We start from the raw sequence: 15,067 nt of genomic DNA, 5'->3' as shown, positions 1-15,067 counted from the left end.
GTGGGAGGGGGCGGGGCTGGAATTGCCAGAGCAGCTGGGGCTGCCCCTGGATCCCTGGCAGTGCCCAAGGCCAGGCTGGACACTGGGGCTTGGAGCAGCCTGGGATGGTGGGAAGTATCCTGCCCATGGATGGGGTGGGATGGGATTTAAGGTCCCTTCCAGCTCTTTCCAAACCATTCCATGATTCCATGAGTGCAATTCCTACAGAGCTGGAAAAGGGGAGACATAAATGACAACTGGACCAGTTTTTCCCTCCACATTTCCTTTCCCTCTTCACCTCCCCTCTAAGATCCCATTTTCCAGCTTCCCCTGGGACAGGGGGATGAAAGGGGACACAGGGACCAGCAGGTGCCACAGCAGCACCTCCACCTCACCCTCTGCAGGAGCCCCAGGAGGACAAACAGAACCCACCAGTTCTCCTGGGCTTTTCACAGTAAAAATTCTAAATTCCTAAAATTTCCCAACCCTGCTAAGAAGCCGCTGTTCCTGCCACCAAAATGCTTCTGGATCCATGGAGTTCCATCACCCAAACTGCCCCCCCACGAGACCAAACCTCCCCAAGGCCCTTAGGGGGTTTCTCCTCCAAGCATCTTCTCTAATCCTCCTCAGATATTTCACCCAAATGACCAAGAGAGCAGAAGAACACCCCAAACAGGGGCATTAGCAAGGTCACCTTTTCATTTCGAGAAAAAATAGGAAATCCTAGGAGCCTGTTGGGGGTTAATGACAGCGTGGGGTATTCCCACTGCACAGAACATGTGGGATTGGGGGAACTTTAACAAGCATTCAGCTGCATATTTAATAAAAAGCAAGCCTGGCTTTCAAATATTTCAATAAAAACTCAAGGAAATAAGCTCAGCTGAAGAAATGGAGACTGGAGTGTGTTTTCCTGCTCCACTGAATAAATACTGATCAAGCAGCTCTTTCTCCTCTGTTTTGCTGACCACATAATTGATACACCCAGGACAAAAAATCCTGTTTTTAAAACATCTTTCTAATGTAGGAACAAACCCCACAGTCCCCCTCGATAAGGAGCTCTCAGCAGTGCAGCAGCTATCGACAGGTGAGAGATCAATTCTTCATTTTTGTTAATGAGGCCCCAGAAATGGGTTTTTCCCACCTTGAGTTAATGGCCATTTTCCTGAGCAGTGAAATCCAGTTCAAGAGGAAGAACAGGAGCCTCTGGATGGGTGGGAGAGGCCTGGAAGGGGCAGAGCTGCAGGAGCTGGCACTGCCCCTGTCCAGTGTTCCAGCGTTTATTCTGGAAACTGGCTCGGAGGTGGTCCTGGGGAAGTGCTGAAAGCACACTCACGGCTCTTCAGAGGATTTTTATCTTTAGCTAGTCCGTAACCATTCCATTCCAGCTCATTTGGAAAAACCTGCCTGGGAAATGCAGCAGAGCAGGGCTGGTTCCATGAGAACCCTGTCAAGAAGCTGCGTGTGGAGGAGCTGCTTGCTGTGACATAGCTCTAGGCTCTGTATTTTCCATTTCTCATGCGGCGAAACCATTTCAGCAGGCGCCAGGGACCGCGCCGAGCTGCCGGGAGGCTGCAGCTCCTGCCATCCTCGCCGAGAGCCACGGATTTCTGAATGAGGCAGAGCGCGGGGATTCGAGCTCTGTCAAACGCGGCTCCACCGGAGAGGCTCAGTCGGGAGCTTGGTGAAGCGCTCTGTCAAAACAACTCGTCTGCTTGATCTCCGAGCTGCCTCCTGAGGGGGGGAGCGTTGGCTTCCTGGAGAATTAATGCATTAAAACTCTGCCCAGGGCGTTGTTTTTAAAGCCTTCGAAGGTGAGCGCGACTCTCACGCTGATTATGAAGCTCAGCCCGTTCAGACATTTCTTTGTGTGCCACGTCCAGTTCAAAGGGCAGCAGTTCTGAGGGGTCCGAGCAGCCAAACGGGAAGCAGCTCTTAAAGGAGATCAAGTCAATTCTCCCTTGAGATCACTGAAGTCCCGCCCAGCCTTTTTGATGAGCAATAACTGCAAGTTTATCCTCTCTCAGACTCCGTGTTCCCAGGTCACCACTCCAACATCCACGCCTTGCCCACGGGGACACAAAGGGACCAGCTCAGATCCCAGCCAGAGAGGGGTAAAACCCCCCAAAATCAGAAATCAAATTACCTCTACCTGCTGGTGTCCTGCCACATGTGGCAACCTCACCAGTGCAGCAGAGGAGTGGGACACTCAGTTATAACACAGGACGCGGCTCAGTCCCGTATCCCAGCACCAATCCCTGTGCCACAAACCAGGCCCCTCTCCAGAGCTCCAGCGCTGCCCTCTCCCAAATTAGCACCAGAAAACTGCCAATTGTTACTGCCTCCAGCCAGAGCCCATCCTGCAGAGAGTGGTGCACAGAAAAGCCAGGAAAACTGTCAGTCTCAGCTCCAGGAAAGCCAAAATGCACTTTCCAGGTGTCTTTGGATCAAATTTGGGGTGATAGCGATGGGAGTGAGAGGCTTGGGGTTGGGCTCTGCTCCCAGGGAACAGGGACAGGAGGAGAGGGAACGGCCTCAGGCTGGGCCAGGGGAGGCTCAGGGTGGATATTGGGAATATTCCTTCCTGGAAAGGGCTGTCCAGCCCTGGCACAGGGGGTGGAGTCCCCATCCCTGGAGGGATTTAAAGCCCTGTGGATGTGTCCCTTGGGGATACGGGGCAGTGCTGGCCTGGGCAGTGCTGGGGATGGTTGGACTCTGTGATCTCAGAGGGCTTTTCCAGCCTCAGCAATTCCATGATTCTATTGCCCAAATTCCCTCCTGTTCAATCAGAACTAGGCAGCCACAGGAGCACAGAAGGACTGGGACCTGCTGCTCCAGGGATCCCTCCCCAGCTCACCAAGGCAGCTCCAGTCACCCCATCACTGTGGTTGTTTGTGTCCCACGGCAGCCTGGGCTCCCCGAGGGTCACCTGCGTCCAGTCCCTCCCATCCCCACCCTTCTTACAGCGGCCATGGCATCCTGGGACAACATTCCAGTCCCACAGCCTGGGATCTGCCCATGGGATCCTGGAATGGGTTGGTTGGAGGGACCTTAAGGCTGTTCCACCCCTGCTGTGGGCAGGGACACCTTCCACTGTCCCAGGGTGCTCCAAGCCCCAGTGTCCAACCTGGCCCTGGACCCTGCCAGGGATGGAGGTGCTCACTCAGCCCTCGCTGGGGTTTGGTTTAATTAATGCAGTAATTGAACACAAGCAGCTCTTGCTGCAATCTCACCCAGGCTCCTGCAGGAGCAGAACCACACAGACCCCTCTGACATCACTGACACAGAGAGCGAAGGGAGCTGTGGCACAATTCCACCACAAACCCTGGTACTCTTACCCTGACGTGAGAACATTTCCCAGGAAAGGCCTTTTCCCATCGTTTCCCCTCCCCTCCTTCACCTGGATTCCCACTCAGAAGCTCCCAGCTCACATAGCCTCACCCCCTGCACACGAGGCCGCTCTCCCCCACTGGAATTCTGAATGAACCCTGGGAAGAGCCTGGCTTTGTCACTCCAAAAAATGTAGGTCAAAAGTCTGCGTGGTTTGTCACAGAGAGTGGCTCGTGTGTCATCTGCCTCGGGCAGATGGAACTGAGTCACTGCTGCTGCATCACTCCTGATCCCTCCCTTCCCAGCCCCGGAGCTTTTGCCTCGCCATCAGATGCTGGTTGGAAGAATGCACTGACATCAGGGGAGCAGGAGGCCAATGCCTTGTGACAATTTCCCGTTTGTTTTTTGTGGAAGCTGTGCCTCTTCCCCAGCGCAGCACCCACCACACCAGCTGCCCCTTTCCGAAGTGAAGAAATTCTAATTTCCTTCATTTATTCCAACACTTACCTCCTATATTTGCCTTTGACAAAAAGAAATTACCACTTGTGAACAGGGAAAAGAAATAAAAGAGGCTCTTTGACCTACAGGGTGTGGGGAAAAATTTCCCCACCACTTCCATCCCTGTTTATTTGGGAGGTGCACTGGCCTTCTGGAACTGCTGCTGCTTGTATCCCCTCAGGCAGATCTGCTATCAATTCATCTTTACATGACATTAAATCACACAGAACCGATTCACTCTGTGCTGGATGCACAAACACGACCATGAAAAAGCTCCTGGGTGGGTGTCATGGTCAGGAGTCTCCACATGGACAGCAATGGGGAAGAGTTTGAGGGAACACCCACACAAAAAATGATGATTTTTGTTTCATGGCATGGATTGGGAGGTAAAAGACCCAAAAAGCAGCCTGACTCCTCTACAATCCTCGTCTCTGCTTCCACAAGTTCCATGTGCAGAGGAGTATGAGGAAAAAGTCCAGAAAATTGGACTGATGTGGTCTTGGAGAGCTCACCCAGCCCATCCCTCTGTCCCAAAGCCCCAAAAATGACCCTTTCCTCAGGAACCCCCAAACCCTGCGAGGAGCTGCCCATCCATGGGGATCCCACGACCTCCTGCAGCCCCCATTCCAAGGGCAGGAACGCCCCGCTCCTGCTGCACAACTCCAGCACGAGGAGCACCTGGCGCAGCCCAAACAACACTCGTGTCCAGGCAGAAATGGAAATTACTGGAACAGGAACAGGGCAGGGGCTGAGGCCTCGCAGCTGCTGCTACAAGAACCCACAGGAGCGACAAAAAGCTTCCATCCAGCTAAAAAAAGGACTTTTGTGTTTTGCTTTTAATTGTACAAGAAGTTTGCATCTTAGCACAGGAACACCAAGGTGCCCCTCAGAAGAGCCTGCCCGAACCCCCCGCTCCTCTCTGCCCCCCAAACCGCAGGAATAAGCAGAAATTTAACAGTTTTTCCCTCTGACCTCCTTGTTGGTGACTCCTGGGGGCAGAGTCCCGTGTTTGTAATCCTCCAGCAGCTGCACCGCTTCCTTCAGGCGACTCTGCAACAAAAACAGCAGCGAGGATTGAAGACACAGAATGATGGTGTCTGCCAGGAAAAGCTCATCCCAGAACCATGGAATGGCTTGGGTTGGAAGGGACCTTAAGGATCATCCAGGTTCAACCACCTGGATGGGCAGGGGCACCTCCCACTATCCCAGGGTGCTCCATATGTTATGTTATATTATATTATACTATATTATATTATATTATATCATATCATATTTTGTTAACTACTCTATTACATTATATTATATATTTTTATTATATATACTATTATACTATATTATTTATATATAATATATATTACATACATTATATATTATATATAGAAATATTATTATATTATATTATTATTTATATATATAATATAGAATTTATATTACATAAATTATATCTATTATATATATTAATACCATTATATTATATTATATTATATTATATTATATTAATTATATTATATTATTTATACAGTATATATAACATATACTATATACCTGCTATATTAGATAGAATATTATATATAGCATACATATAGAACTATATCTGCCTATAAAGATACACATTTTTTCTTGAAAGAATATATATTTCCACAGAATATATGAATTTATGGAAGTACAAACCCCCCCTCCCCAGAGCAGAAATAGACAGAAAGATCCTTTGATTTGCCCAAGCTCAAGAGGAAGAAGTCAGGATGTAAAGAGCAGCTTCCAAGGGGTTAAATCTTCTTATCCTGGTCTGCAGAAATCCCGGGATCGCTCAGCAATGGCTCCCGAAGATCTGAAGCCAAACGCCACTTCCCAGAGCCTCCTGCAGGTTGCCCGTGCTCCGGCTGAGCGACACCGACCTTGGATCGACATTCCGGCCCCAGCTCCGTGGGTTTGGCAGCTTTTCCAGCACTGGTGCCGGAGAACATTCCAGAAAGGCGGAATATTATCCCTAAGGCTGCCCGGGGGTGCTGGGGGTGGCTCCTGTGGAGCCCCCGGAGCCCCGCCAGGGCTGCTCGGTGCCACCCCGGGCTCCGTCCCCGCTCCAGGATCCACGGCAGCGAAACTCCTTCCCTCCCTCTCATGCCCACATCGACGGGGGCTTTGTTGTTTCCCTGGAAGCCCAACCTGAAAGCAGCAATTAACCACAGACTATCGTCCCGCAAACATTCCGAACATCTGAACAGCGGGAACAGCGGCCATTCCTGCCCTTGGGATCGGATCCACGGCCCTTTGCCAGCGGCCGAGCTCGCTCTGTCAGTGCCACCTCATTCCCAGCCTCGGTGGATTCTGCACAGCAGAGCCTCTGCAAACTCGAGGTTTGGTGTCAGCCAGGAACAACCTCGGCAAAAAAACGCTGTATTCTGGGCAAAAACTCCATATTCTGGGCAAAAACCCTTCCATGTTCCGGGCAAAACGCAGGCTCGGGGATTTGTGGTGGTCCAGGCCGGGGTTAGCAGGCCAAGCTCTCAGCCTGTGTCACCACACTCACATAACAGGTGACACATTTCCCAGTTCCTGCCCTGTTTCTGGGAATGTTGGCTTGGAATCAGTCCCCTCTTAGACCAGCCCATCCCAGCTCCGGGCCTGGATGTCCCAGGAAGAGCTGCCCACCACCCTTCTCCCACTTTTCTACAGCTCTCACTTGGAACTTAAAATCACAGAATCTCCTGAGCTGGAAGGGCCCACGAGGTTCACCCAAATCCAGCTCCGGGATTCCCAGAGCTGCTCTGGATTTCTCCCACCAGGTGGGGCTTCCGGCCCCTCACAGATTCAGGATCTCCCTGCACTGCCAGCACCTTCATTCCCACCCCAAAAGGGACCAGGCTGGGGAAGGATCTCCAAGAACAGCATTGAAGGTCAACATTAGACCATATTTTAGTGCCGGGTGTGAGCAATTCCTTTTGTTCTATTCCCATTTTATTGGAGCATTGGGAAGTTCAGAGAAGCAGAGCCGTCATTTCCTACAGATGTTGGAGGGTCAAACATGGATTGATGGTGTTCAGAAACCTCCAAAGGCCAGGCAATCCCATTCCACCTCAAACACTGAGCCTCCCTCCAAAAAACAGCAAATTATTTAATATATAAAAGCTTTCATGGCTGGCTCAAAAAAACCCCATCCACACTGGCTGAACCTGCCTTAAAATTTAAACTTAGCTTAAGAAAAAATAACATGGAAGTGGTAGGGTGAATATTTCCTGGAAAGAGGAGATCCTGCATTCTTTCAGAGCATCAATTGTCCCGGATGCTTCCACGGATCAGGGCAGGCACTTGGGCATCCTTTTGCATGTCCATCCAACACCCCTGACAGAGAAATGAGTCATTAATTAAGCCAAGTCCTCTTGACACTGGAGAAAAAAGGAGAGTTTTGGATTGGGGTGGCATTTTCTGGGGTTCCAGAAACATCACCGGGGGAGGTCCTGTTCCTCCACAAGGGTTTAGGGTCTCCCACAGGAGAAACGCTGACCCTGAGAAAGGGGCACAGGGAATGAAATCCAACACTGTGGACACATGGCCAGACTCCTGGGAATTCCTGCAAGACCCCCAGGGGCTGTAGCTGGAATGACCAACTCCAGGAAAAGCCACTTCAGGGCGTGGTTGACCACTGGGAATCTGAGAGGAGCTGCAGGGCTGAGAAACAAATTGGATTTTTAGGCTGTTTCAGGCATTTCCAGCCTTCGAGGAGAAGCAATCCCACAAGATCACAACAGGACCTGTGCCTTTGGAGTTATTCCTCAGAGCTCTGGGCCTCAGGCTTGTTCAGAAATTCCTCTCAGGAAAAGCCCTTCCCTAGCAGGACACCAATGAATGATAATTGTCCGGTGCAGACTGACAACCCCGAGGTGAAAACCCTGCCAGCCGCCTGCCCAGATCCAGGGAAGAGGAGCCTCGCTGCCTCCAGAGCCGGGAAATAACCGGGGAGTGCCAGCAGCACATCCTGGAGAGCCGTTTGTGCTCATTGTGGGGACGTGTTTTTGTCACCGAAATTACCTACACCGAGCGTCTCGCAAACGCTCTCCCAGAGCAGCGTGTGACTCTGAATGGAGAGCTGCAGCAAGGCATGAATGGGGCCCGTGCTATTTTTTCCCCCCTTCTCTTGAGGAAATCTTAGTAGTTACTATAACAACCCTGGCCAGATCCCATCTTGTTTAGAATGGTAACAAACAGCAAACAGAAAAGCTCGGGCTCGCTTTTAAAATCGCAGCCTCCACGAATTCCCTCCCTCAGCTCCCTGGGGACAGAGGGGAACTTCTGCAGAGAAAGGAGTCCTGCCCCAGCACTGCCAGCGGGGCCTGAGGGTGACAAAAGGGTGGCACAGAAAGTGAACGAAAGTGTTCAGCCGAGTCCAGCAGATCCTTTCACACGGCTCCGAGGCGCTCAGGTACCTTCAGCAAACACCCCCCAAGCCTCCCAATTTAGGGAGAAGACTCGGCTGCCTCCTATTCCTTCTGGAAAAGTCAAGCACGTTCTTTTAACCAGAACCTCCAAAAAAAACCAGGAGCAAACTTTACCACACGCAACAGCTCCAAATGCCAAGCAGCTCCGCTCGCTGGCTTTCAGCACGATGCAGCTCCACTTGATAGCTGATAATGTCTAAGATTACACTTCAGCTCCTCTTTAACAGCAGAAACGAGGTCTGTCTGCAAGGTTGTGCTACTGTTTCAATATTTATTGTTGCTTGGTTTCTCTGCTGCTGTCTGTGGGATGAAGTGTCACTCGAGATTTTACAGCATCCCTGATTAAAAAAAACCCCACAACCACGTTTTTCCCCAGAGTGTCTCATTCCTTACATACCCCTTTCCTCGGAAAAAACCTCGAGCACTTCTAGTGGTGGCTGCTGGGGTCTCAGCTCTCACAATAGGGTGCCAGACAGACCATCTGCAGCCGGGGATGTTCCTACAGAGCTCAGCCCTGCAGCACCCACCGAGCTCCAGCCTGGGCTCCACCGCTGCAGCCTCAGCCACATCCCCCTGGGGAGGGCTGGGGGCTGCCCCGGGAGGGGCACGGCTGGAAAACGCCAGGTTTGGAATTGCAGCTCAGGAAGGAGCAGGGAATGGGCTGTGGCTGGTCCCTCAGCCTGGGTGTGTGGCTGTGGATGTGCCATCGACAAGGCAGAGCTGGGATGAGCCTCCATCAGTGGGATCTCTGGCATGGTTTGGATCCAAACCCTCCAGCCCTGTGCCAAGCGGTTCCTGGGCACAGATTGGAGTCCCCAGGGGCCGGGACAGCACCTGCAGGGACCTTCTGGAGAGGGAGAGCCTGGAACAAACCCCACCAGCTGCGGCACCCACAGCAGCCCCGATCAGTGTGAGTGATGGAACCACACAATCCCAGAACTGTTGGGGCTGGAAAAGCCCTCTGGGAGTCCAACCATCCCCAGCACTGCCCAGGCCAGCACTGCCCCACCTCCCCAGAGCCTGCCCTGGCCCAGCCTGAGGCCGTTCCCTCTCCTCCTGTCCCTGTTCCCTGCCAGCAGAGCCCGACCCCCCCGGCTGCCCCCTCCTGGCAGGGACTTGTGCAGAGCCACAAGGTCCCCCCATGTCCCCCTTTTCCTCAGGCTGGTGCTCAGGAGGAGAAGGAACAACCCCAGCAGGAAACCACCCCCACCCTGAGCTGATGGCCCCCGTTCCAGCCCCATGACAGCACAGGGACAGCTGAGCAGGGTCCCACCAACACCCCTGGACCTGTGCCAGACCCCTCCACCCAGCCCTGAGCTCTTCCTCTGAGTTGTCACCTTGCCCCCCTCGCTCCAGGGCTGTTTCTGCCTGGCAGCTCCGTGCCTCGTCTCCTCTTGGATCCCAACGGTGCCTGCACATGGCTGGGAGCAGCCTCCAGAACCCCATCTGTGCCATACAGCCCGGAGCGAAGCCACTCTGCCAGGAGCACGACACATTCCTGCCTCAGAACCCACACACAGCGAGGCCAGGGCTCGCTGGGGGCCTGGGAGGGGATCCACGGACGGGCCAGGGCACAGGGGATGGTTTGTGTCTCACTCTGGGCTCACACTGGCGTTTTGGGGCCGCTGATCTCTGTGTGCCCTGAGCTCCACCGGCTCCACCTTCAGCCCAGCCATGACTTGGTGCCACATGCCCCAACCCAAGGGTCCTGTGGCCACCAGCAGCACCAGCTCCCCGAGGGCGTGGCGATCCAGCTGTGCCCTCCACCAGCCACGGCCCGGCTCGGGGTTTGGTCTCCCTGCTCCCCAGGATGACACACACGGCAGACTTGACTCCAGCTGGCCCCATTGTATTGGATCCACAGTGACAGACAACAGGAGCCAGAAACTTTTTGTTCGAGTGGAGCCAGCAGATGTGACACTGAATAAACACAGACAGTCAATCTGCTGAGTAAGAAGGTATCGTTCATATAAATAACATACATCTAATCCTGCTTCCATTTTAAACCCAAATATGGGAGTGCAAGATGCTCTGCAGATCCAGCCTTCAAACAATGAGATAAAGCAAAAGCAGATAACAGGCAGCCCCTTCGGAGCTCTCTTCAGGTCTGATTTCACTTTGGCTCGGAATTATTATCAGGAAGAGCTTCCCACAGAGTGTTAACAGGGTGGCCAGGCTAACATCAGATGGGATAAGTTCACCTCATCAAAATATCTGCTGCTCCCCATGGACCTTAATTACAGAGCAATTAAAAGTATTACTCCGATCATTTGAACCTCCCACATCTCCCAGCCAGGCCCTGCCCCATCGAGGGGCCTCTGGTGGTCTGGGGGACAGGACAGGGTGACCCTGCAATGACACATTTCCCACTTATCGCAGAAGTTTGCAAATCTGCAGCTGCCAAGACATGATTTGATTAGAGAGGCAGTAATGAGACGAATTAGCACCCACCAAGCCTCCTCTTCAGAGGTGGCTGCAGCACTCGCACGAGGTCGGGGCCGTGTTCCAGCTCCTCTGCCCTCAGAAGGCAGCACAAGCTGGTGCTGAGTGTGATGGGGATAATTGTTCCCCCGGCAGATAAAAGCACAGGTACAACAGAACCCCATGCTCAGGGGAATCCCCCGAGGGTTTCCTCCTCAAGAACCTCTAAAACACAAGGAAGTTTCTAATTGCGTTAAGAACCTGCTTTATTGAAAAATAAATGAGTAAGGGAAGAGTGTCACTGAGACTGATGATCCTCCCCATAACTCAATTCCCCCCTCGGCGGGCTCCCTCCAGCCCTCCCCACGACACAGGCAGCAGCAGGATGCGATGATGGAGCACACAGCCACCAGGAAAGGGTGGAGAGAAATTAAGTATTATCACATTTCCCAGCATTTTCCATGGGATTAACCTCCATTCCCATTAGACACTCATTTATCTACTCTTTTGCTCCATTTGCCAATGAGCTCCTCCAAGACAAACAGGGATTTGTTTGTTCCCTGGGAGCCCCGGGCCTGGGAGATGCAGCCATCTGTCAGTGGGAAGGAGCTCCCTGCACATGCCTGTGGCTCAGCAAACCTCCCTAGGTTTTCATTTGCCCCCTCAATTATCCAAGGAAAGCAAAAAACTTTTGAGTTCCACGTCTGCGCACCCCAATTATTGCAAAGCGGAGATCAGACGCACAGAGCAGAGCGAGCAAAACAAACCAAAAGCAGATTTTGTGCCCCAAAAAGTGACCCAGGCTTTGGCAAGAGACTTCTCCAGGGAGAGGGAACTCATGGGGACATCACCAAAGATGCTGCAGGTCTGCTGAGGCCCCCCTGCCATGGAATTCAAACTCCCAAAGGAAATGACAGAGGGCATTTCCCTCCTTGGAAAGCCCCCAAGCCATTCCTGAAGACCCTGAAGTTCAGCCCCCAGTGATGGACACCAAACCTCCCCACTTTGCTGAGGTTCACTTTGGAACCCAAAACTGCTCGATTTTGACCCAGGATAAAACTGGGACACTCAGGCTTTGCTCCTTTTTTCCCCCTGGGTTCCACCTTCTTGAAGGAACCTCATCAAAAGCTGTCTGGAAAAATGAAGTTACAGCAGCTGATCCCTCTGAATCCACACCCTTTCCAACCCCCCAGAGACCTGGAAAGGTCTGGAAAGGTGACCACGGGAAGGTGGAAAATTGTGTGGTTGAACCAGAGGTCACCCAGGGGGTTCAGAGCAGGAACTGAGCTCAGAGCTCACCCGGGAGTCCAAACTCCCTCTGCATTCCACAGAGGGCAGAGCAGGAAAATTCCCCCCAGAGGCAGAAGAGATTCAGCCCTTAAAAAGTGCTGGGAAGGGTTTGGAGCCCCAGGAAAAGCTGAGGGAGCAGGGAAAGGGGCTCAGCCTGGAGAAAAGGAGGATCCAGAGGGATCTTTTCCCTCTCTGGAATTCCCTGACAGGAGGGGGCAGCTGGTGGTGGGTCGGGCTCTGCTCCCAGGGAACAGGGACAGGAGGAGAGGGAACGGCCTCAGGCTCGGCCAGGGGAGGGGCAGGGTGGATATTGGGGAAAAAGATAAAATAAAAAGGAAAAAGCAGCTGCCCTTCACTGAAAATCCAAAGTTTTCTGGCCAAAGGGCAGAATTCCAGACCAGGAGTAGGAACTCTTCCTTCCCAAGGATTCCCCATCACCCTCAAGCAGTATCTGATGGCAGCAAAGAGCTGCATTAAAGCTGGACAACCCTAAGCGGAAATAAAGGAGCAGGAACCCCAAATCCTGTTACAAACAGGGCAATAACTGAAATATAAAAAAAAATCTCCTTAAGTGCAGCCCCTACAGAACTGCACCACAAACCCACCCAGATCACTCCTCATGGAATTAAAATTCGCTCTCATCCCCTCACCTGCATTTTTGCCATGAACCCCTGTAGGAATTTCCCTGCTGAGAAGACCAAATCACTGGCAGCTTTGCCAAAAACCAGTTCAGGGCCTCCCCAGTGAGCAGAGGGAGCCGGGGGTGTGGATCCACAGGTGCCCGATGCAAAGCAGGTTTGTGTTCCAGACTGAACAGCGCTCCCTTGGGCAATCAGGCACCTGTGAGACACAAACCCACTGCAGAGCCGGGTTCATCCCTTCTGCTGCTCGCAGCAGAGATTGGTTTTAATCTCGAGCTGTCTAATAAACAGCCCTGTCCAAAGCAGAGGTGTGCACACATTACCTCAGTCACAAAGAGAGTGCGGGGGTCGATGATGTCCAAGAAGTGCCTGAATCTGCCATAAAATGAAGTCTGGAAAAAAGGAGACACAAAAGAAACAAACCTGGTCAGTGAGAAATCGCCTTTCAAGGTTTATCTCCTTTGCAGAATGAAGTAGCAACTAGAAATAAATAATATAGGAGGTGTTTACTGATGTTCTGGGATAGGAAATCTGGAGGGCAGAGATGAGGACCTGGACCCTGCCAGCGGGACACCAATCAGATTCTTTAACAAAGAGATGCCACCAAATACCCTTTACTTTTTCCCCAAAAAATTAAATATTGCCTGTGGGACTCCTGGGAGATGCCTGAGGCCACAAAAACCCCAAAGTGCAGCTCCAGAGCTCCCAAGGCTGCAATTCCCACCCTGCAGTGCCTCTGACACGATCCCTGTGCTGCTCACCCTCCCTCCTGCCAGCAGCTCTGAGCACCAGCAGAGCCACAGGGGCATCACGGATTTTGGGGATAGACCAGGAGGAGGTGAGAGGTTGTGGACATCCCACCCCTGGCAGTGTCCCAGGCCAGGCTGGACACTGGGGCTGGGAGCACCCTGGGACAGTGGGAGGTGTCCCTGCCATGGTAGGGCTGGCACTGGAGGGGCTTCAAGGTCCCTTCCCAGCCAAAGCACTCCAGGATTCCCTGGATGCCTCCTTTTGCTCCCAGCAGAAGCCTCCTCAGCAGCTTTGGGATGGTGTTATCCCTACACAAACACCTCCAGCTTGGGTTTTTCCCAATGTGCCGCTAAGAACGAGCCCAGCCAGACCAGGCTGCTCAGGGCTCCACCCAAGCTGGCCCTGAGCACTTCCAGAACTGGGAAAAGAGTCTGGAGGAAGGGGAAGGGATCTGTGAAACAGGAGGGGAAGTTCATGGCAGCTCCAGAGGAAAGGAGAGAAGGAGACTGAGCACTCAGACAGTGAGAATAAAAACATCAGTGGAGTTTGTACCAACCCCAAGCACCAGACCATGGAACACTGAGGGATTGGGAGCCCTTGGGGTACACGGACATCCTCACCCAACCTCAGCCTGCACTCCATGATCCAGAGGCAGGTGCTGCCAGACCCTCAGGCCAGGTGGACACAGGGCAGCCCCGTCCAGCGGCCCCTCTCTGTCCGGTGGCTTCTCCACAGAAGCCACACAGAGCCCAGCGGGATGTGGATCAGGGCCATGGCCACCCCGGAGCTCTGGGATCCTGGGAGCCCTTTATCCCGGGAGCTCTCCATCCGCACGTGGCCCATCTCCTGCAGGCTCGTTCTGCAGGAACGGGCTATAAATAAAGGCCTGGAGTGTGGATGGAGCCGCGGGAGCAGCGCTTAATCACTGCTGGCACCGCTTCCCAGAACGTGCTGCTGCTGCTCCCCTGCTCCTCCGGGAACCCTGCCCCCCATTCCAGCAGAAATACCTCTCCAGGGACCCTGCCCAGAACACTGCTGACCACCTCACTGCAGCATCCATCCCCACAAAACTCCGCTATTTTTCCACATTCTGCACTAAAAAAAGACCCCCCCCCAATGGAACAAACGAGCTCCACGCAACTCCAGGAAAAAGCACAGCGGTTTTTAATTAGCATGGATTTAATTAACACTAATTCTGGTACTTTCGAGCGGTTTTGAGCTTGACATTTCGCTGCCTCCCTTTTGTTTTGGGTTTGAGGATCCCTGCAGATGCCACCACCCTCCCCAGCACCGCTGTCCAACCCTTCCCAGGGGTGCAGGGGGCCGTGAGCAATTCCTGACTCACCCCATCCACCCCTCAGCCATCCCACGGAGCAGCAGCCCCGTCCCACCGCTCATCCCACAGCACCACCAGCAACCCAGAGCCGTTGGAATGACTGCCTCCAACAACAGCAGGGCGGGGGGACTTCAAATCTGAGTGGCCTCGACTTCCCCACTGCCTTTATCGTTGAGACACAGTGAGAAATGCAATAATAAATGGAATTAAATGGAACATCAGTGTTTTACACCCACTTGGCCAAGGAGTAAATGACAAGGGAGGGGGAAGGAGACCTCAGGTTCAAAGGGGCAGGGTATAAACGTCATTCAGAATTACCAATTCCCATTTCCCAAGCTGCCCAGGCCCTCGGGGAGCCGGTCCCGTATCCCAGGGCTGGGGTTTGGCTGGCA

The 15,067-nt window shown here is 52.9% G+C and overlaps 1 protein-coding gene across 1 annotated transcript in view; it reads right to left on the bottom strand.

Moving 5' to 3' along the window:
• SFXN5 (sideroflexin 5) overlaps window positions 1-13,398 on the bottom strand; it is an 80,437-nt gene extending 67,039 nt beyond the window's left edge. The window contains exons 1-3 of the mRNA XM_008636085.2: window positions 13,351-13,398; window positions 12,913-12,981; window positions 4,777-4,854 (exon numbers count right to left, since the gene is read on the bottom strand). Coding sequence (XP_008634307.1) covers window positions 4,777-4,854; window positions 12,913-12,981; window positions 13,351-13,398 — 195 coding nt within the window. The remainder of the gene's footprint in view (window positions 1-4,776; window positions 4,855-12,912; window positions 12,982-13,350) is intronic.
• Window positions 13,399-15,067: the final 1,669 nt, after the last annotated feature.

The sequence above is a fragment of the Corvus brachyrhynchos genome, unplaced genomic scaffold (assembly GCF_000691975.1).
Source record: "Corvus brachyrhynchos isolate BGI_N302 unplaced genomic scaffold, ASM69197v1 scaffold85, whole genome shotgun sequence".
Lineage (NCBI taxonomy): Eukaryota > Metazoa > Chordata > Aves > Passeriformes > Corvidae > Corvus > Corvus brachyrhynchos.
This window is presented reverse-complemented; position numbering and strand designations above follow the sequence as displayed.